The sequence below is a fragment of the Mauremys mutica genome, chromosome 3 (genome assembly GCF_020497125.1).
Source record: "Mauremys mutica isolate MM-2020 ecotype Southern chromosome 3, ASM2049712v1, whole genome shotgun sequence".
NCBI lineage: Eukaryota > Metazoa > Chordata > Testudines > Geoemydidae > Mauremys > Mauremys mutica.
The window spans coordinates 36955637-36978665 of record NC_059074.1 but is presented as its reverse complement, the minus strand read 5'-3'; the positions used below and the strand labels follow the sequence as shown (position 1 = coordinate 36978665).

At 47.7% G+C, this 23029-nt stretch overlaps 1 protein-coding gene and 1 non-coding gene across 3 annotated transcripts; both read left to right on the top strand.

Moving 5' to 3' along the window:
• The first annotated feature begins 1002 nt into the window (after positions 1–1002).
• RPS7 (ribosomal protein S7) lies at positions 1003–21624 on the top strand. Of its 2 annotated transcripts, none has more exons than XM_045009179.1 (7): positions 1003–1052; positions 9132–9213; positions 9675–9746; positions 11934–12077; positions 16357–16421; positions 19765–19915; positions 21508–21624. In XM_045009179.1, the coding sequence occupies exons 2-7, from the start codon at positions 9139–9141 to the stop codon at positions 21583–21585; spliced, it is 585 nt and encodes a 194-aa protein (XP_044865114.1). In that variant the 5' UTR covers positions 1003–1052; positions 9132–9138; the 3' UTR covers positions 21586–21624. The 2 variants fall into 2 exon arrangements, with proteins under 2 accessions (XP_044865114.1, XP_044865113.1); XM_045009178.1 differs by lacking the exon at positions 1003–1052 and adding an exon at positions 8363–8437.
• Positions 21192–21404, top strand: LOC123367729. Its single transcript, XR_006578611.1, has one exon. It is a non-coding gene; the product is annotated as a small nucleolar RNA SNORA73 family (small nucleolar RNA).
• Positions 21625–23029: the final 1405 nt, after the last annotated feature.

Genomic DNA, 23029 nt, shown 5'->3' with positions numbered 1-23029 from the left:
GGCACTGCTGGCCCTGGAGCCGGGTCTCCCCACCAGGCAGCTCTTATTAGCTGCACAAGCAGTCAAAGGGGCCTGGGAGTTGAGGAGCTGCTGCAACCTGGAGCCCCGAGCACCAGCAGCAGACGGGAGGTGGCTGACCACTCCATGGACCAGTGAGAGCAGCAGCTGCCCCAAAATGCCTGGCTCTGGCACTGGCCTCTGACCTGGCTGGGAGACGGGGCCCTGGGAAGTGGGGGAGAGGAGGCAATGGGGAGGTGTGGAGCTGCCCCTGGGACTGCCTGCTCTGGTTAGGACACTGCAGTTTGCGGGGGCAATGCCCCCCATGTCCTCCTCCAATTCTGCCCATGGGCTCAGGGATTCTGCCTCACAGGGCACCGGGGCTCGCAGACCCCCCTGAAACTGGGTTGCAGCTCCCCAGGGAGCTGCAGACCCATGGTTGAGAACCACTGCCTTAGAATATGTGCTAACTACTTATGCTAAACAGAGGTGGATTAGGGGTTTGTGGGGCCCTGGGCCAGAGCAAGTGGGGGCCTCTCCCACCCCTTCCGCCTGCAGTCCCGCCACTATCCCCCCCGCCCCCCTTCACGCTCCTGCCAGGGAAATGGGGTCAGGGCACGGGGGCTTGCTCTGCTCTGCCCGGTGCTCCTGTTGGGGAGCAGGGTTGGGGACAGGAGCGCTGGGTGGAGAGAGTTGGGGCATCCATTTTTCCAGGGGCTCGCAATTGGCTGTGGCTCCTGGGCACAGTTGGCCCAGTGGCTAATCTGCCATTGATGCTAAACAATCCATTCCACCTGTGAGTACTCCCAGTGAAGTTAATGAGAATAGTCACAGGGCTAAAGTCAAGACAAGCGCATGTGTATGTCTTTGCAGGATCAGGGCCAAAGTCAGTGGTAATGTGAGAAAACCAGCACATTAAAGAGTTAAGTTTCCTGTGGGGGCACTGTGACTGCAGAACTCTCTGCTATAAATTCACCCATGTTTTACCACCCCTTTCATTCAAACTCTCTTTAAACTGCACTACTGGGTTTAGTTGGGCCTTGATTTTAAACTAGGTAAGTTTCCAAAATATTTTTTAAAATCTTTTCCTTTCTTAAGCTCAAGCATATAGGTTATCCCTTCAGTTCTATCTGTTTAATTTTAATTACATTTTATTTATGTTTTTCTTTTACTTAAAGTCTGGAAAAAGAATAAGGTTTTCATATAGCTGAGGGAATGATGCAAACAAAAAGGAGAAATGGTAGAAAAAAATAGTGAGTGGCTAGTTTTGAGGTTCTGTCTTCTAGGGGGCTTCCCTCTCCCTGTAATACAGCTCCATACTTAAATTGATTGTAAATTTGGTTTAGCTAAAATTATTACTGATAACATTTGGTTGGCCATAGTTGATGAGGGGGAGGCAGGGAGGATAATCTGTGTTAGATAATGCATTAGCTTGAAGCATGTTTAAACTAAACTTAAAATTTATTCCCTAGGATGGGTAAAAATATCCCCTTACCAAAGTCTTCAAGAAACTAAATGTATCTTATTTTAAGTAATTCAGGAATTAAATAGTCTCTTACCACCTCAGGACTGTCACTTGGTGTCTTGCAGAGTAACTATGCAGGTATAAATTTAGTTACTATGATGGCAAGGATCGTATCATTACTGAAATAGCTACTTTTCCTCAGTTTTTGACTATCATACTTACCTGCTCCTGAGGGCCCACTTCTCAGAGATCTTCCAAAAGAAAAGGCTTACTGGTTTTGAATTTTCAATTTGACAACTAATACACCTCATGTAGCCCCATGGGTGCAATCGCTACCACCATAACACTTAGTCTTTTCTTTAAAAAAAATTATGTATATACCTTCATATTGGTGGGTTCTGACTCTTGCATGGAAAATTGTACCACTACATGATCATGGAGAGCTATTCTAGGAGCTCTTAATACCAAAGAGACATTAGTTTGCTTAGTGGAATAATCATAGGACTGGGGAACTAGAAATAGCAGAGTTATACTCAAGTTTGTATAACTGACTTTTATTGTGACTTTGAGAAGTCCCTTGACTTCCTTGTTACTTCTCTGTTTTCCTCCTGTAAGATGTGGTATTCAAATATCCCATTTCTGTTGTGAGGACTAAAAGCTTGAGTCACAAAAGGACGTAGGTGCCTAACTGCCACTTTAGGCACTTAAGTCCTAGAACCAGGCCCCACTGGGATTCACAAAGCCCCCACTCAGCTGCAATCAAACCCTATAGGTGTCTAAACTTGCTTAGCACCTCAACTTTTGCAGTACAAGTTCCCTAGGTGCCTGTGTTTCTTCTTCTGGGTATGTGCACTGCAGCACCACAACAGGGATCTAAATGTCTAAGCCTCAGAGTGCTACATGAACTGTGGGAAGATAGGCAGTCCTCTACCTAACTCACAGCTGGACCCCCTCACTTATAGGTGAATGTACACAGAATGGGAAGACCTTTCCTCTTAACTTTCAGCTCAATGGCTAGTATACTTGGCTGGGATGTAGAAGACCCCTGGTTCAAGTCCCCATAGGGAGGGAGGGAGAGGTTTGACCAGGGGACCTGTAACCCAGGGACTTCTTGGTGTCAACTGGCAGAAGACATAGGGGCAGGGGCGGCTCTAGGAATCCCGCCGCCCCAAGTAGGGCGGCGCACCACGGGGCGCGCTCTGGCGGTGCCGGTCCCGTGGCTCCGGGGGACCTCTGGCAGACGTGCCTGCGGAGGTTTCGCTGGTCCTGCGGCTCCGGTGGAGCTTCCGCAGGCACGTCTGCGGGAGGTCCACCCGAGCCGTGGGACCAGCGAACCCTCCGCAGTCATGCCTGCGGGAGGTCCCCTGAAGCTGTGGCTCCGGTGGACCTCCTGAGCCGGATGCCGCCCTGCCGGCAAAATGCCGCCCCAAGCGCGCGCTTGGCGCGCTGGGGTCTGGAGCCGGCCCTGCATAGGGGTGTGTAAGGGTTACAGGGATCATCTACATCAGAGTGGCCAGCCTGAGAAGGAGCCAGAATTTACCAATGTACATTTCCAAAGAGACACAGTAATATGTCAGCAGCCCCCTATCAGTGCCTCCCCGCCTGCTCCCAGTGCCTCCCACTCACTGGCAGCCCCACCGATCAGCAGGAGGCTTGGAGGGAGGGGGGAGCGAGGACATGGCAGGCTCAAGGGAGGGGGCAGGAAGGGGCAGAGTGGAGACAGGTTGAGCAGTGAGCACCCCTCAGCACATTGGAAAGTTGGCACCTGTAGCTCCAGCCCCGGGGTCAGTGCCTATACAAGGAGCTGCATATTAACTTCTGAAGAGCTGTGTGTGGCTCCAGAGCCACAGGTTGGCCACTCCATATCTATATAGTTAGCCAAAGAACTTCATGTAAGTTGTCTACTGAAAGCCTATATCTTACTGATCATCATAATACTTGCAAAATGTATGGATGGATAATATGTAAGGAGTTATGTGAAATGTTATTAAGGTCTATGATGGGGCTGGTCACCAAAAGATGAGAAACAGCCTTCTTTCAGACAAGGGATGTTTATCTATTTGTCTGGCTACATGGAAATTGAGTATTGTATGGTTCACAATAGACGCCCATTTACAGTCTGAGCCTAATGCTAATGAAGGTATTGTAAGAACTTCCAGAAAGAGAATTTACAGAAGAATTAAACCAGGAGGAAGGAGCCCTCCTTACAAGATAAGATGATGTATTTTTGGACTATAACTGTAGGTACAGAGCTACACTCTGCATCCTTTACTGAGAGGACAGGCTGAGAGAATGTCTTGTTTTACGACTATAAAGAGATCACAGCCTTCCGGGCTGAAAAGCACTGGTGAGAAATACTAAGTTCTAGAATGCATATTATAATTTTATATGTAGTTAGTTTCCAATACTTCCATCAACATGTTGCTTCTTGAATCTATTGTTAGGGGGCTTATTCCTTCACCCTCTCACTTCCCTGGTCCTTCTCACATGAACAGAGAGCAACAATACCCGAAGTCCAAAGGCGCAAACAATTCAGTGTTTATTGGGGTGAACTTCCAGCAAGCATGATTCTAGTTTTCCTCCTTAGTATCCCCCTTCCCAGCTCTGACACCACAGAACCTTGCCTGTATCCCTGTTCCCATCCCCTGTTCCCATTTTCCCCTTTAGCAAGACATGATTTTAATTCCCCCATCCCCAGTCCCTGTTCCCATTTCCGCCCCCCCATTACTTCCTGATTGACTACAGACTATATAGTAAAACCTGCATTTTGCTTAGCTATACTTTAACCAATCATTTTACTGAAATTTAACTAACCAATCCTAACATTGTAAATTGGTTATTTAACCAATTATATTCCACCACCTTCATTGCTTTACACCCAACAAAATTAATTATACAGCAGACAGAAACAATTACAGAACCAGACAGAAACCATGCAAATAAACATACAAAACAATACAGAAGTGAGGATTTCAAACAACATCTATACAGACATAAGGGTTTTCCAGCTGTGTCTATTGATAAGTGAGTTCTTGCCAGACAGGATGCTATCAAACTAAGTTTCCTTTTACATCTTCTAGGCTTAGTCCTCTCACCTCTAGAGAAAGGGTAATCAGGACAGGATTGTATTCCTAATAGCCCAATAGCACCTTATTTCAATGTGACTAGTTTGGAATGTGAGGATGTGACCATACACTTCCCAGCTTATGGCTGCCTTTGCTGCTTAGCCGAAGAACCAGGCTTTCAGACTGTCACAGCAAAAGAAGGCCATTACACAGATAGTGATTTTTGATTCTTTCTTTTATACCTCTATAACTAGCTAAGTGATAAGAATACACCTAAATTCTTAAAGTATAGGCCTTTGCAGACAAGTCTGAATATCTATATCCTAACCTCTATTAGGTATGTTTATAATAAAAACAAGAAGTATATTTAAGCACTGTGTGTGGAGAAGAGTGATCTTGAGGTGTACTGCAGGCGATGGGGTTCCAGATCCAGGGCAGCCTGTCATCCCCCTGGCAGAGGGGCAGGCATACCAGCACCTTGGCATGCTGACGGGTTTCTGTGTCCAGCAGACACCCGATTACATCATCCAGGAGATCTTGCAGAATGCTGCCAAGATTGACACCTCTCTGCTGGCACTGTGGCAGAAGATAAATGCCCTGAACACCTTCCTGGTCCCCTACATCTCATTCGTCCTAAGGGGAATCTGTGATGGGGAAGGTGCCCCTCAACAAGGCAGACAAGATTGTCTGGCAGCTGGTGAAGAAGTGGCTGTTCCTTCCCCAGAGAGTCAGCAACGAGCTGGTCTACATAACCCACAGGCATGGTGGCGCCAACATCCCCCGCATGGGCAACCTGTGTGATGTTGCTGTGATCATCCGCGCTGTCCACCTGCTGACATGTCCTGACGCCACGGTAAGGAACATTGCGGCAAACGCCCTGTGTGATGTGAAAAAGAAGTGGATCAGCAGAGCCCCCTCCAACCAAGACATCGCCACCTTCCTGTGCGGCTCCCTGGATGGCGAATTCGGACGGGATAGGTGCGACATCGCTTCACTGTGGTCCCGTGCTCGCAACGCCATGCGTTGCTTGGGGAAGTGCATCAGCTGCTGCTGGGAGTGGTGCAAGGAGCGCCAGGAGCTGGGAGTCCTGGTGCCGCAGATCAGGTCCGATAACACCATTGTCACCCTGAGCACCGGGGAACGCTGGAGAAGACTCTGAAGGCCACCGTCCACTCACTGTACATGGAAACCCTGAAGCATAAACCGGACCAGGGTAAAGCCTTCGAGTTGACCAGCAAGTGGGACGGCAGCAACCACTTCCTCGCCGGGAGCAGCTTCACCCGTTTTGCCAACTGGTGGTTCATCCACCGTGCCCGGCTCAACTGCATCTCACTCAATGGCACAGTCCTCCCTGGGAACCGAGACAAGCGTTGCAGGAAGTGCGGCTACTCCAATGAGACCCTGCCCCACGTCCTGTGCAGCTGCAAGACCCACTCCAGAGCCTGGCAGCTGTGCCACAATACCATCCAGAAGCGCCTGGTTAAAGCCATTGCACCGTGCCTGGGGGAGGTCACCGTGAACTGCGCCATCCCCGGTACCGACAGCCAGATGCAACCTGACGTCCTCATCACTGATGAGGCCCAGAAAAAGATCATCCTCGTCGATGTTATGGTCTCCTTTGAAAACAGGACCCCAGCCTTTTGTGAAGCCCAAGCTCATAAGATGGGAAAAGTACGCTTCCTAGCTGACACCCTGATGGCTACGAGGTGCAGATGGATGCCCTGATCATCGGAGCCCTGGCTGCCAGGGCTGCCCAGAAGATTCAGGGGGCCTGGGGCAAAGCAGGGGAGTTGCAGCGCTGGTACTCACCCGGCAGTGGTCCGGGTCTTTTGCGGCATTTCGGCGGTGGGGGGGCCTTCAGTTGCTCTGCACCTTCGGCAGCACTGAAGGGCCCCCTGCCACCGAAGACCCGGACCGCTGTTGGATTGGGGCTCGCAGGGCCCCTGTGGGGCCTGGGGCAAATTGCCCTACTTGCCCTCGCCTCTGGACAGCCCTGCTGGGTGCCTGGGACCCCTGCAATGAGTATGTGTTGCGGACCTGCGGGATTGGTCGATGCTACGCACGGCTCATGCAGTGCCTCATGGTCTCAGACACCATCCGATGGTCCAGGGACATCTACACCGAACACATCACCAGCCACCAACAGCACCAGGAGGCATAAGCCGGAGCAACATTGTGCATCGACTACAAGAAAGAGACTGAGAAACTCCTTTCTGTTGGACCATGTAAACTGGAACCATAAACCTCACTGAACGTTAAATCTCCTCAAATGAGGGTCAGTCCATCCTCATATGGACTCATTATACTCCACACCTGAACATGTTCATTATATGAACAACATACCCTCATATCTCAGTGTCTGTACTTTGACCCGTTAACCTTTTACCCCCAATCGGGGATATTGCAGATTATGTATTCCTTGTGCCATCTGATTTTAAACTGAACTTCGCACCCCTTGATAATCTGTACATTACTCCTGTTCACTTTTTTCTAAACATATTAATAAAAATTTTAATTCCTTGGGGGGGTAGTGGATCTGTGAATTCTGTGAGTGTCTAGTGGAACTGGTTTTGGATAGCTTAGATGGATGCTCAGAGTGCTCAGGGTAGGGGTGCTGGAACAATTTTTATAATGGGGGGTGCTGAGAGCCATTGAACCAAACTGTAAACCGGGTATATGATGGAAGCCAGGGAGTGTGACATCATCCCCCACACCTCTAGTTTTAGCATTTATGGCTCAGGGTTTGGTGTGCACGTATTGTTAATCTGTAAAGAGAGCTAGGGCTGGCTTCTGGAGGCTTGGAAGGCAGTGGCTTGTGTTGTCAGAGGCTGGCGGTGTTGGGGAACTGACACACAGCAGGCACTGACAAGGCTGAGAGCGGGTAGTAGGAAAGTGCCACACAACCATGGGTACTATCACGCTTTCCCGCCAGGGGCAGCTCTAGGCATTTTGCCACCCCAAGCACAGTAAGCAGGCATGCCTGCAGGAGGTCTGCCAAAGCTGCGGGACCAGCGGACTCTCTGCAGGCATGCCGCTGAAGGCAGCCTGCCTGCTGGCCTCACAGCAACTGGTAGAGCACTCCCAGTGGCTTGCCGCCCCAAGCACGCGTTTGGTGTGCTGGTGCCTGGAGCCGCCCCTGTTTCCCACCCCTCAGTGCTCTAACCACTGAGCTATAGGTTATTTTATTGGGGGTGGGTCCTTTAGTCTCCCCCCTCCCCAAGTTGTTTCACTGTGGATTAAATCAAGTCATTGAATGAAAGACCGACTCTGTAGCTTCATGGTTAGAGCACTTATCTGGGAAGTGGGAGACCCAGGATTCAGTTTTTCTGTTCCAATAACTGTATATACAATTTATTCAGTGGAACAGCTGTAACAGAGAACCCTATAGACTAGGAGCATGAAACGGGCTTGAATTAACATAAAATTATAGAAGAATCTTAAATCTGCTGAAGGGCCAGAAAAAGGAACATAGCATAAGAGCGGCAGGGCCCTGGCAGCCCCGCAGGGCCCCCTGCATACAGAAAAGAGGCGCCTTCTACCCACCTTCCACACCCCTTAACTAGGTAACAATAAGAGGTGCTACTCTGAACTGCACACACGCGCCCTGCGCTAACATCGTTCCATGGCAAGTCGACTGCGCATGCGCCATCCTGCATCCCGTTCTATAGCTTCATCCTGGAGCCACGCTCTCCCCGGCCGGCTATGACGACACTAGTCAGCGCCCCTGCCAATAGCTGAATTCCCCTGTTCGGCTTCACGCTGGCGGAAGTGGCTCGGGACGCTATAGGTCGGACTGCCCCTCTTCCGGGTTTGGCTTCAGGTCTGTGTGGGTGGGGCGAGTCCTTCCCGGGCAGGGACCTGAGCGGTTCTCGCGAGAGCTCTCCCTCTTCCTAGGCCGGCGCTGAGAGAGGTAGGAGCTTGCGGCCGCCGCCGCGTCGCGTTTTACCCGCTGTCCCCGCAATACCGCGCCGAGCGCGCACCAGCCCCTCCGGCCGGAGGAGTCGGTTGGGGATGCGTCCGATTAGCGGCCTCCCGCGGCCCGATGGCCGCCCGGGGACCCGGGGCACCCGGCCCCGCGGAGCCTGTCTCCTCCGGGCAGAGCTGGGGCCTCCGGCCGGGCTCGGGGTGGGGGGGAGCGGCTGTGGGGCTTCTGAGCCGGGGGCCCCTGGCCAGGCCCGGCCCGGGATCTGTGCGGCTCCTCTGTCCAGAGGCCGCCCCAGTGACTGATGGGCTCAGCGTGTGGCTCCTGCCGGGCTCGGGCAGCGGGGGAAGGGAGCGGCCCCCGACCCGTCCCCCTCGAAGAGGCAGTGGCCCTGCAGCGCGGCGTGGCCAGGACGCTGCTGGCCCTGGTGCGGACCCGAGGAGAGGCTGCGTCTGTCCGGAGCCTGTTCCCGGGGAAATCTGACCTGTGACTCCCCTGCTCGCCTTCCCCATGTGACCGCTTTGAACTGTGCGCGGCTTGTGAAGCGCCTCAGGTCTGACACACGGATGAACAGGCCTCAATCTCTGCCGTGTCCAACTAACAGAAAGCCCTTGGCTCTGCACTGTGGCTAGTAGTCGTGTGTCTGCTGACAACTGAGATGTTTCTGTTCTTTGGGTTGTAGAAAGGCCATGTTCAGTTCTAGCGCGAAGATTGTGAAGCCCAATGGTGAGAAGCCAGATGAATTCGAGTCTGGTATTTCCCAGGTATGTCGTTACCTCCACTGTCACCTAATAACTTGAACTAAAAAAAACTAATGGAAGCTGTAGTCGTAGCTTATTTCAGAACTGGTCTTTTGATTCAAAACTGAAGCTAAACTTCCCAAATAAGTCTTAGTTTCCTTAGGAATTGCAGATTTTTGCTTCATATTCTGCTTCTGATGGCAACATGGCTTATGCTTCAGATGGAAGTGTAAGAACTAGCCAATCATGCAGTGAATGATGTATCCATTTGGGGTGGTGAGGGTTAGGGTGTTTGTACGTGACCCCATAGATCAGTTTTCCCCTGGAAACAAATATATAGAGGTCGTTTATAACAGATGATTGCTTAGTGTTTAGCAAACTAGTGCATGTACACAAATGCATCAGAAAGTAAAATGATGTAAGAGAAAAGGCAACTTTAAAATTGTCAGTTATCAAAATTTGTTCTCGTTAATTCTTCTCTGTAGGCTCTCCTGGAGTTGGAGATGAACTCTGACTTAAAAGCTCAGCTGAGAGAGTTGAACATCACAGCAGCTAAGGTATGTTTAAAAAAACTCACACCCCATCCAAAAAAGGTGTCTGACTTTGTTACACCAACATACTGAATTGTCAGTTGGCATGTCACAAGTGGTCAAAAAGTTTGAACTAAAGATTAATGCAAGATTTCATGGGATTGTCTTGCTGAATACTGTTGTGACTTAATGGGAGGAGGCAGACTTCAAGCTTTGTAACCTTGTTTATTGGAGCTGACTGCTGTAGCTTTTTATTTTTTATTTAAAATACAGTTCTAGTCTGAAAAGTGACCGTAAAATATGTCATTAGAGCTTCCACAATTCTGACTCCAGATAAACTGATCAAACTTAATAAGTATAAAACCTATTTCTAACTTCCCAGACTAAGTTTGCAGGACTGGATCTAAAAATCCAAATGGCTCCTTGCTTGCTTTTCTAACACTGAAGTTGCAATTTCAGAACCTTCATCAATGAAATGCAGACTAGAATTGTCCTATTTTTATAGAACAGCCCTGGGATGTCTAACGTGTCATTATAAAAAAAATCACCAACTTGGACTATATAAAATGGGAGTAGATCAAGATACCAGTCACAGAGTAAGTGTCAGCTCTTCAAAGTTTAGTTTTTAGTCTAGGATATGATTGTGACAATAGCATGAGGCCTGTATTTAAAAACAAAAAAACCCTTCAGAACAAAATGTATTCAAATTACAAATTCTTTTTCCAGCCTCGCACAGCAAACCTGAGATTCAAAGGTGATCTTCGTACATAAGCAGTAATAAAACTTATGCAGATTCTTGTTGCCCTAATGATATCTCTGCAGATTTGTTGGCGTCTATACAGATATATTGACTGGAATTAAGTAAACAAATCTGAAGTTGCAAACTGAATAGTGGCAAGTGGCGGCAGTGTGCACACTGACTTCTAATGGGGTCTGAATCTGTCTCAAGAAGCTTCTCTTGGGAAGTGCAGTACTTGTGCCAAGAGGGCTCTTCCTAATGAGATAAGAGGAGCTATTGTTGAAGAGATTTTGAAACAGTGAGGACACAATGCATTTTTAGTAAATCCAACATGGCATCCAGTGAAGTGGGTTTCCTAGGGCTCTACCCAAGTGGCTTTTGGGAGCATAGCTCTAAGACAGAGATGAGGAACCTTTTTTCTATCAGTGGCCATTGACCCACAGAAAAAAAATTAGTGCAGGCCACACAGTGAGGGGAGAAACTCGGGGCTTAGGCTCTGGAGTGGGGCCAGAAATGAGGGGTTCAGGGTGGGAGGGGGTGTGGACTCTGGGGTGGGGATGAGGGGTTTGTGGTGCAGGAGAGGGCTCCATGCTGGGACCAAGGGGTTTGGAGTGCAGGAGTGGGCTCAGGACTGGAGCAGGGAGTTGGGATGTGGGGTCTCGGAAGGAGTTAGGGTGCTGGAGGGTGTTGGGGTGTAGGAGAAGATGGGAAGGGTATCATTGAGGCTCAGGGCTTTCAGCATGTGGCACAGAGATTTGCTGCAGGCCGGATGAAATTAGGCAGTGGGCTCAATCCGTCCCACCGTAGGTTCCCCACCACTGCTATAAGGAGTAATGACCTAGAGTCCCATTCTATGATGTTGGAGGATAAGCTTGTGCCCAGCAGTATGGCTGGTGAGGGAAGCATCAACTTCTTAGTACTTGATTGCATACTGGGGAGATAAACCATTCAGGACACAATCATGTTACCGTGTTTATAAAAGTATTTGGAGAGAGGCCAAGTACTATTGAAATAGCACTGTGGATCTTTGCAAATCAGTAGATATGACTGACTAAGCTACCTTTTAATATTTGTATGAAGATGTTGTGTGGAAGACAGTGGAGGGGGTTTAGGTGATCAACCTGTTTGTTGATTTTTACCCTTTTATGTACGCCAGGGGTAACATTACTTTTATTTGAAACTTGATCTCAGTACCAGCCCCATGCAATTTTGTTGCACTGGAGACCAGTTAGTCTACTTACTGATGTCTACTTCTGTGATTCTCCTGTTTGAAAGGGTCAGTGAATCTGAATTGTAATTGCGACAGTCCCATGATGTGTAGGGATACTAGCCTAATGGGTTAAAAGGCTATTCGTTTCATGCAGCAATTCACAATTGCAACAAAATTCATTGCAGCAAAGCTTGCAGGAGAAAACTGCCATTATTATTATGTTTAATGGATTTTGTCTTAAGTGTCTATTTGTCTTCTGTCTTAGGAAATTGAAGTAGGGGGTGGTAGAAAAGCAATCATAATCTTTGTACCAGTTCCTCAGCTGAAATCTTTCCAGAAGATCCAGGTCCGACTAGTTCGTGAGCTGGAGAAAAAATTCAGCGGCAAGCACGTGGTGTTCATTGCTCAGGTAAATAGTTGATTATTTTGTGGTTTATCACTCTGTGGCATATTGGTGCTCTGAACCTGTTGGGACTGGGCAGGTAAACGTACTGTTTTTTTGTTCTAGCTGTAGTAGTTCAAATACCTTTCTAGACACTGTCAGTCTGTTGCTGCACATAAGTCCCAACCGCTTGCATGATTTTACTTTAAGCAGTAGAGAAAAACTATATAGGATGGTTGAACCATACTCTGAAAAGGAGAAATAACATGTAGCTGGAGTAGAGTCCTAGAAGTAATGAAACTTAAGCAGGAAAAATGTAAGCAGAGTATTTTTGCAGACTCTACAGCAGGGATAGGCAACCTATGGCTTTGGCACGCGAGCTGATTTTTCAGTGGCACTCACACTGCCTCGGTCCTGGCCACCGGTCCAGGGGGGCTCTGCATTTTAATTTAATTTTAAATGAAGCTTCTTAAACATTTTAAAAACGTTTACTTTACATACAATAGTTTAGTTATATATTAGACTTTTTAGAAAGAGACCTTCTAAAAAAAGTAAAATGTATTACTGGCACACACAACCTTAAATTAGAATGAATAAATGACTCGGCACACCACTTCTGAAAGGTTGCTAACCCCTTCTCTGCAGTGAAAGTAGAATAAAAGTAAGCTTTAATACAAGTGGTAGGGAGGGGGGAGTTTTATTTGCTGTCTTTAAAGTGAAAAGGAAGAAGCTAAATCTTACTCTGGCTGGAAGACAATAATGTTCAGATGGGGCAATGCTAGTGAGATCTGACTTCCTTTAATCTTAAACTCCCCCCTCCCCCCCACCTTCCCCTACCCCACTGTTTAAGCCAGGGGTCTCAAACTCAAATGACCCCGAGGGCCGCATGAGGACTAGTGCATTGGCCCGAGGGCCGCATCACTGACACGCCCCCTTGCTGCCCCTGGCCCCACCCCCAATCCACCCCTTCCATGAGGCCCCGCCCCTGCCCTGTCTCTTCTCCACCTCCTCCCCTAAGCGCGCGGCTCCCCGCTCCTCCCCCCTCCCTCCTGGAAAGTGCTAAGCGCCACCAACAGCTGTTTGGCGGCTTGGCGGCAGGAAGCGCCTGGAGGTAGGCAGAAAAAAAAAGAAGAGTAATATAGTAGTATAGTATTAAAATATAGTATGCTATTAAAAGTCAATTTATTAACTTTTTTATTAACTTCTTTAACTGTAATGTGAAACGTCAGTGCTAATTTTGACGTTTTGTCAAATTTTGTACTAATTTTGGTTATGTCATTGTGACAGTGTTGGTTGACACTTTAATGTAGAATCTACAGTTTTAATAAATATATACACTCAGTAATGCACCTCACTCAAAGGACAAAACACGCACTTAGATTTACTGCCTAAGGCTCTGGGAGGGAGTTTGGGTGGGGGTGGGGGAGGGGGTCTGGAGTGCAGGCTCTGTGCTCGGTGCAGGCTCCAGGCTGCGGCAGAGGGTGGGGGTGCAGGCTTTGGGACGGAGTTTGGGGATAGGAGGGGGTGCAGGGGTGAGGGCTGTGGGGCTGAGGGTGTGGGGTTTGAGGCATTGGAGAGGCTCGGGGCATTGGAGAGTCTCAGGACTAGGGCAGAAGGGCAGGGGAAGGGCAGCCTGCCCTGGCCCTAGTGCAGGGGGGCGCTAGGACCCTGCGGCAGCAGGTGATGCCGGAAGCCGGCATAGCGGAGGAGTGGAGTCAGCCTGAGCTCCCGGGCAGGCTCCCGGGCGGTGAGGGGGCAGCAAGTGGGGGCTGGGAGACACTGGGGGGAGGCGCGTGGGGGCAGAAGGTGGGGCCAGGGGAGAGACCCGGCCCCAAACATTGGGGAGCAGCGCAGGGGGAGCTTAGGCACAGAAAATAACTCGGGGAGGGGGGCGGGGTGAGGGGAGTTTGGCGGCGACAGGCAGTAAGTGGGGGACAGGGCGGGCTCTAGGCACCAGCGGGCCAAGCACCCGCTTGGGGCGGCATCCTGGGGAGGGCGGCAGATGGCCCCGGTGGACCTCCCTCAGGCATGCCTGCGGGAGGTCCACCGGAGCCGCCGACCTGCAACCGCCAGAGCGCCGCCCCCCGCCCCAGCAAATCCTAGCCGCGGCTGGGAGTTAAAAGGCTCTGGGCTCCCTGCCGCGGCTGGGAGCCCGGAGCCCCCTCTGATTCCCAGCCGCGGCTGGGAGTTAAAAGGCTCTGGGCTCCCTGCCGCGGCGGGCAGCTCGGAGCCTTCTGATTCCCAGCCGCGGCTGGGAGTTAAAAGGCTCTGGGCTCCCCACTCTAGAGCTGGCCCTGGTGGGGGAGCTCCGCGGGCCGCGGCCCGCGGGCCGCATGTTTGAGACCCCTGGTTTAAGCCAAGAAAAGCTTTTTGAGGTGGGAATAGGTGGATGGGAAGCTAACATTAGGAAGAGAGCAAGCTCTTGGAGTTCTTATTACCATGAGGATAACTTTAAATGGATGCATGTGTGTTTTCTTAATAGTTATGAAGGCTACCCTTCATCTGTGAAGGGAAGAAGAGATCCATTTTTTTTGTATTGTGGTTTAAAAGGATCAAAATACCTGAATTGAATTCATGCATGACTGGGTATATTCTGCACAATGAAATGCCTCTGCTAATCCTCCACTTTAAACTTTGGGCTCTCATGCTCATAAGACAAACCTGGGTGTGAGCTGTCACGTAACACAATAACAAATGTATAACACTGTTAATTATTGAAATCTTTAATGGTATAAAAAGGGTGACAAATGTTTTTTAAAGGAATATAACAAATCATACCACTGTTTGTGGGGTACTTTAGAACATTTGTCTTCAGTGGTAGTGGCTTGGCGTTAGCAAGCATGACAGTTCTGGATACTGCAGTATTGGAGCCAAGGCTCAGAAGGCTTGTCTTCACTATGGTGGGAAGTCAACCTAAGTTGTGTTACTCCAGCTACGTGAACATGCTACTCCATCGACATAGCTTAGGTCGACTTACTTTGGTCTTCACTGCGTTGCATCAATGGGAGACGCTTTCTGGTCAACTTCCCTTGCTCTTCTTGAAGAGCTGGAGTGCTGGGCTCGACCAGAGAGCGTTCTGCCTTCAATTTAGCGGGTCTTCCTTCACTAGACCCACTAAATCAATCCCTGCTGAATTGATTACAGCAGCAGCGATCTCCCCATAGTGAAGATCAGCCCTAGAACTCCTACCTTCCTAGTTAAACAATGAAACTTCTCACAACATAAGACAAGGCTGCCTATGATGAGTTGCACTGGCTTACCTAAAGGGATGTTTTATGCTGATTTTTTTTAAACTGGTGTAGACTGTCCAAACAGAAGTCTATCTTAAGAATCCATTTAAGCTAAAGGAAAATCCATTAAAACAATTAAGCTAAACCAGTGTTTCCCAAACTTGAGATGCCGCTTGTTTAGGGAAAGACCCTGGCGGGCCAGGCCGGTTTGTTTACCTGCCGCGTCCGCAGGTCCGGCTGAGCGCGGCTCCCACTGGCTGCAGTTTGCTGCTCCAGGCCAATGGGAGCTGCTGGAAGTGGCGCGGGCTGAGGGATGTGCTGGCTGCTGGAAGCAGCAGCTCCCGTTGACCTGGAGCAGCAAACCGCGGCCAGTGGGAGCCGTGCTCGGCCGGACCTGCGGACGCGGCAGGTAAACAAACCGGCCGGGCCCGCCAGGGTCTTTCCCTAAACAAACGGCATCTCAAGTTTGGGGAAACAATGAGCTAAACCAAAGTAACCCACTTTTAAACTAACATAAGTGTCCACATGGACAGTCAAACTTCTATGCTATGTCTACATGAGGAAGTTGTAGGTGTCCAAAGAACTGACACCAGGAGCAGATTAATAACAATCTCAAGAATAATCTAGCGGGAAATCACAATGGGCAAAACTCCCTGCAAGTGTTTTTTAGCAACTATTTCTAGAAAAGGTTCTCTCTCCTTCTACCCCCCACTCTCCCCTCCATGTGGGTGAACATATTATCTTGGCTTTTAGCTTTGTTAAATACAAACTATTCTCCCCCCAAACCTTTCCTTCTTCCCAATGAATATATTGGGCATGAAAATTTAAGTTTGAGGCTTCAGCAATGCACTACAGAAACTGACTTTATCATAAAGCTTAACTTCTATAATTAGAATGTGGTTTGGGGGTATTCCTTGAGCATTCCTTGATGCTATGTGGAAACAGTTGTGGGACTTCTGCAGGAGAATGGTAACACTTGAAAGAAAGTCATGTTTATGACTTCAAATATGAACATCTCTGATTCTGAAGATATTGACTAAATGTTTCATGAGGCTTGTCATCACTTTGCTTCACAGAGAAGGATTTTGCCCAAACCAACAAGGAAAAGCCGTACAAAAAACAAGCAAAAGCGTCCCAGGAGGTAAGTAAATCTTATGCTGTTAAAGTGTGTGCCATTCCTCTTGTATGACTTGCATGAATGCCATTTTGATCATATGTAAAAGATCTGAGAGATCACAAAACAAATACACTGGGACACTGGCTCTGCAAAGACTCTTCCTTTTGGCATGTAAGGTTAAGGTACAAATAGTGCCCTTTATCATCCCATACTTCCTTGCATCTTCAATATTCAGATCGCTTCTCTTCAAAAATCAGTCCCTCAATGTGTTTTGCCGCAGGTGAGTAAGGGGGAGGTGTCCTTTCCCCAACCTCTACTGTCACTTTCTAATCTTGCAGTTCTAGAATGGCTGTGAAATAGCAGTGAGGACTGTGTTCTACCACATTGGCGTAGTTGTCAATTCTGAGATTTTTCGTGTATTTCTTTAAATACTTGGTTTGCCTAGTTTCTGGCCTTACCTGAAAACTGACAGTGCATTCTGAATGTTATACACGTTTTCCCAATCTTTCCATCTACATCCAGCAGTCTTCTTTTTTTTTTTTCCAGTAGTTGCTAGCAAATATTTGCCAAAAGCAATTACAAATAACTTCTGTTTTTTGGTCTGCCCAGCCACAGTCTTAAGATTGTTTTCCGAGATGCCCACAATGAGGCAATGTATGTAAACTGAGTAACTTAAGTGGGTTGGGCTGGGTTCCTCTCCCAAAAACTTGTTTATCTGTTGTAATGCTAGCCTTGCAACAGATGAACATCCAAGGAATGGACACTAACGCTTCATCTCTACTGCAGAGAATTCAGTCCAGGAATTACGTGCTAGCTAAGCTCTCTCTAAGCTGTGCAGCAGGCTATCAAGGGCCATGCAAGTGGGAAGAGGCATCCTCCCTCCCTCCCCTGGGGCAGCCTGCTCCTCAAAGCTCTCATCCCTGGCTCCACCCCAGAGCCTGCACCCCCCCCAGCTGGAGCCCTCACTTCCCTGGAACCCAAATCCGCTATCCCAGTCCTGAGCCCCCTCCCACACTCTGAACCCTTTGGCCCCACCCCCACCATACATCACCTCCATATTGGTGCACATACACCTCTACCCTGATATAACGTGACCCGATAGAACACAGGTTCGCATACAACATGGTAAAGTTCTGACACGCTGCTCTGAGCAGCGTGTTATGGGTGTCGGGCCAGGCCGGGGCTGAGGGGTTTAATAAGGTGCAGAGGGTCTCGGGGGCGGTCAGGGGCTCCCCTCTAGGGCCTGGGGGACAGGAGCTGTGGGAAGGCACTTTTGGGGGCCAACAGTCCCAGAATGTCCCGGGGGATTAGTGGGGGGCCAGGAGCAGCCCGCTCTGCTTCCCTCGCCCCAGCCATGTCGCTCAAGAGAGGGGACTTGGGGGAGGATTTCCCCCCCCACACACACACACAGCAGCGGAAGCGGAGCAGCCTGGCCCCAACCTGCTCCACTCCGCCAGTTCTCAGCCGCAGAGCTCTGCTTCCTGCCGCAGGTGAGTAAGGGGGAGGTGTCCTTTCCCCAACCTCTCTGCACTCACCAATGGCAGGAAGCAGAGTGCTGTGGCTGGGAGCTGGCAGGATGGAGCGGACTGGGGCCCGGCTCTGCTTCCCGCTGCTGCTGGTGAGTGCCTGTCAGGGGGCAGGGAGGAGTGGATAGGGGTCAGAGCAGTCAGGGGTCAGGGGGTTGGGTAGGAGGTGGGATCCTGGGGGTGATTAGGGATAGGGGTCTCTGCAGGGGACGGTCAGGGAACAAGGAATGGCGGGGGGGAGGAGTCAAAGCAAGTTTGATATAATGTGGTCTCACCTATAACGCGATGAGATGATTTTTTTTTTCTGTTGGTCTCCCGAGGACAGCGTTATATCAGGGTAGAAGTGTAACAAAATTCATTCTGCACATGGATGTTAAAAATTAGAGGGAACACTGCATGCTAGCAATAATTAGACAAGGTAAAATTATAAAATTTGAATGGTGATCGCAGTGTGCATGCCGAGGGATGTAGATGCAACATACTCTTATGTTTTTTGCCCCAAGAGATTTGATTTTTATTTGTGTAATTTTTTGGATATACTCACTTTTGTAGTTTGGTGGTATTTGTTGTTGCTGCCTGTGTGGGTGGGGAAGGAGGCTGGGCTTGCATGGGAAGCTGTGATCCAGGAGGGAATTTTTTTTTTTCTTTAATTCTAACTTGGGGTAGAGAAAAAGTTATCACTCAAATAGTGTCATTGGCACTCTACATTCAAATCTAAGCAACAGTTTGCTTCTGTTAAACATTTTCTCTAGCTACTTGGTCTGACTGAAATTGTGGACTGTCTATGTTCACTGAGTAACTTGCACTTGGTGTTTGTATCCCAGAAGGAAACCATCAGTTTCACTGTAATTGTAATGTCAAGGATAATATTTTATACACTGATTTTGGAACATATGTAAATGGGTATTCAAAGAACTTCATAGGGCACTTAAAAGGAATTTTTTGTGATCTAAGATGTAGAGAACTCTCAGACACTGCAGCAATAGGCTATATGGGGGAAAACTTGCATTATAATTCCCTTAAAACTGCAGACGCTGTTCTACGGCACCTGCTACATATGAGTCTGTGGTCCATTACAGAATCATCTCTAACACTGCAAGTGGGGCATTGGAGGGGAATAACCCAATCTTTTTGCTAAAATGACCGGTTGACACATCCTAACTTAATGCAGTAAATACACTCTTAAAAGTAGTATCCCTCAAATTCTTCATTTGAGGAAGTATTGATCACACTTACAGGTGGCACTGTATATAAATGTGATAACTTTATATAAATACAACTTACACTGAATAGTGAAGCATCGATAGAAATAGTACAGTCTCAGATATCCCTTTTTCTCTACAAACTGCTCAGTTTTATTTTGTACTGCCATGTCCCTGGCTCCTGGAATAGCTTCTGAGATGAATTGTGGCATGGTCACAACTAACTTGTTGATATGTTGGAGTATGGAATTCATGTTAACAGTTTATTTACCAGCCCATACATTCCTTTATCCCAGGAATTGTGGTAGTATCTCGTTGGCAGATTATAGGGGAAGTATGTTTTATAGTCAGACTAAACTTGCCAACCCCTTGAAGGTTTAAATCAGGAGTTCTCAAACTTTGGGGTCAGAACCCCTCAGGGGCTTGCGAGGTTATTACATTGGGGGAAGGGGAGGTCACAAGCTGTCAGCCTTCACCCCAACCCCGCTCTGCATCCAGCATTTATAATGGTGTTCAATATATAAAAAAGTGTTTAATTTATAAGGGGGGATTGCACTCAGGGGCTTGCTGTGTGAAAAGGGTCACCAAAGCAAAAGTTTGAGAATCACTGGTTTAATTCATTAAAATATTGCATTTCAGCCGTACACTTACTGCAGTGCATGATGCCATTCTCGAAGATCTGGTCTTCCCTAGTGAAATTGTGGGCAAGAGAATCCGCGTGAAACTAGATGGCAGCAGACTCATAAAGGTCCATTTGGACAAAGCACAACAGAATAATGTTGAACACAAGGTAAGGAACTAACTTTATACTCTTCTCTGTAACACAAGGGTTGTGATGAGTCATATAGCTGAGTTTAAAACTCAAAACTGCTGCACTGGTGAAGGTGTGAGAACTATGCCCTGATTTTTAATTTCCTTTTGGACTAAGGAGATGCTAATAGAAGGTTTAAAATCAAACTTTAGTTGACTGCACTTGACTGCTTTACACTCTTGGTTAGCTGATTTGTGGTGACCTTTTTCCTACTTGCTCCCTTAGTATGAGTAGTAGAAGATGGGCTTTTTATTTAGAATTAAACACTTGATCTTCAAAGCCAAGGTACATCATGGGGTGGGGAGGCAACATATCTGTGTGGCTCATTTTCAGCTGCCTTGTGGATTGAACAGCTCTGAAAGTCTGAGTCTGTTCTGCTGGCAAATCCTATATGATTGATTAATGGGTTGAGTCTTAATGTTCTGCAGAACATTATCATCTCCCACATAAAGAATTCTGGGAAGTAATCTCTGTATGGAAGAATTGTCGTCATCAATTTAGTATTTCACTCAGTCTAATTTTTCAGGAAATGTGGCTTGATTAGTGCCCCTATATAACCAGGGCTGGCTCCAGGCACCAGCCAAGCAAGCTTGTGCTTGGGGTGGCAGATTCTAAGGGGTGGCATTCTGTCCAATCCTAGGGCGGCTCGGCCGCCCTTTGTTTGCCACTCTGGCTGCCCTGTAGGGGGCGGCGGCAGGGAGGAGGGGAGCGCCCTGCTGGGAGCAGGCTGCGTGCCTCCGTGTGCCCCAGCTGGTGCCAGGTCTGCAGCAAGCCTGGCAGCCCGCGTCCTTCCCTCCCTGCTGACCGGAGTGGCACAGAGCCCTCCTGGCAGGCGGTGCAGCGGGTGGGGCCGAGTGGTGAGCGCCCTGGCTGAAGGAAGCCCTGGTCGCCCCCACTTCTCTCTCTTCTTCTCCTTTCTCCTCTTCTCCCCCCGCTAGCCAGGGCCCGCACTCCACTGCTCGGGGAACGTCTGCAGCGCAGGGAGTCCTGCTAGCTTAAAGTTTGAACCCCGGCTCCGGCCGCCCCGCAGATTGGTGGTTTTTGTTGTTTTTGCTTGTGGCGGCAAAAAGGAAAACAGCGGCCCTGTACATAACTTAAAAAAAAAAAAACTCGTTTAAAATGAGTGGGAAGCCTATCCTTTCCTGTTGATATAGGATTTCTTAGCAGTAACTTAAGAAACTATCCAAATCAAACTTGGAATAACATAATTTTGAATGCTAGATTAAGTTAGTCCTGAATGCACCTGTCATCTTCACCAATATGGTAATCCATTGAGGTTACTCGTGGCTCTGTCCAAGTGGTATATGGGAGCAAAGCCCTAAGTGCAATGGTGTACAATCCCCTTCCACAGTGTTGAAGAGCAAGCCTCTTCTCTGATTCTAGAGCTGATGAGGACAGCATCCTATATATTTTTATAACTTCTTGGTCTCTAGACAATTACTGAGGAGAAACCATGCAGGGTGCAACTTGAAACATACTATACTATATCTGAACTGTACAGCAGAACATGCAGCTTTTATAAAACCTATTGAAAGTAAACTAATGCTGTTAAACTTTGACTTTCTTTCCAGGTGGAAACATTTTCTGGTGTCTACAAGAAGCTCACTGGCAAAGATGTTATTTTTGAGTTCCCAGAATTCCAGCTGTAAAGTGCAAGAATGACTGAATAAACAGTTTAATTGTTCATATCTTAAGCAATTTCATTAAACTAACACTTTTTATAAAAGCACACTACAGAAGAAGAAAGTAGCTGACTTAGGTGACTGATAATAGCTTGGCTATGGAACCTACTAGTTTAACTGAGTTGCATCTATTAAAGTAGGTAAGAACTCATGTCACCAGTACCTAATGGTAACTAGGTAAGAGACTTCAGTTTCTAGGGGACATGTCCATATCCTAAATCACACAGAAAGCCTTGGTAAGAAAGTAAACTAAACAAGCCTAAATAATAATCCCTTCTCTGAGGATGAATTGGCCTGGCAAGGCTGTGCGCAAAACCTTAAACTCCTGAGTTTTGCATTTATTTAAGAAACTCGGGTAGAATGGAAACCTACAATTCCCAAGGTTGGTGGGAACATTAACCTACATAATAAATACTTGGCTTTAGATATGACAGCCTTGTATGGGGCGGAGGCAGACAAAATTCCACTTGCTTATGGAACACAATTCTTAAACACCCATTTCAAAGGTCACAAGGCAGAAATTTAAGCAGTGTTCTTCTCTGCAGATTAAACTGTCTTTGCTGTAAATTGCAACACTACTGCTAATGGGAGAACATCGAAGTACAATGCAGGTTTTGTCAGTCCACAGGTTCTAGCTCTACTCTTGCAAGTCTGTAGGATATCAAAATAGATAAATATGGGTTTCTAGTTGCTTCACAGCTGGAGGGTTGTGCTAGACCCTCGGAGGTGTGTCAGTGGGATTTGTTTGAAGTGGTGTGGGGAAGCCTACATTGTTTACCTCAACAGCTTGAGACATTGCTGATACTTCTGAAAGACAGGTGGGGCGTCTCTGAAATGGATGACTTTTAAAAGTCTACAAGCAAATCTAAGGCATAGGATGACACTCCCAGTATGTAACTGTCTTCCTGTGGTGTGAGGACTCCCAGTTGAAGACACTGGGAATCTGAGTTCCTAGCTAAGCAAGACTTGACTAAATACTAGGGCTGACAAGCGATTTAAAAAAATTGTGTGATTAAACAATAATAGAATACCATTTATTTAAATATTTTTGGATGTTTTCTACATTTTAAAATACATTGATTTCAGTTACAACACCGAATACAAAGTGTACAGTGCTCAGTTTATATTTGATTACAAATATTTGCACTGTAAAAAAACCAAGATAATATCTTTCTGTTGCAAGTACTATAGTGCAATCTCTTTTTATCATGAAAGTTGAATTTACAAATGTAGAATTATGTTTAAAAAACAACCCTGCATTCAAAACCAAAACAATGTAAAACTTTAGAGCCTACAAGTCTGCTCAGTCCTACTTCTTGTTTTGCTAATTGCTCAGACAAACAAGTTTGTTTACATTTGCAGGAGATCATGCTGCCCGCGTCTTGTTTACAATGTCACCTGAAAATGAGAA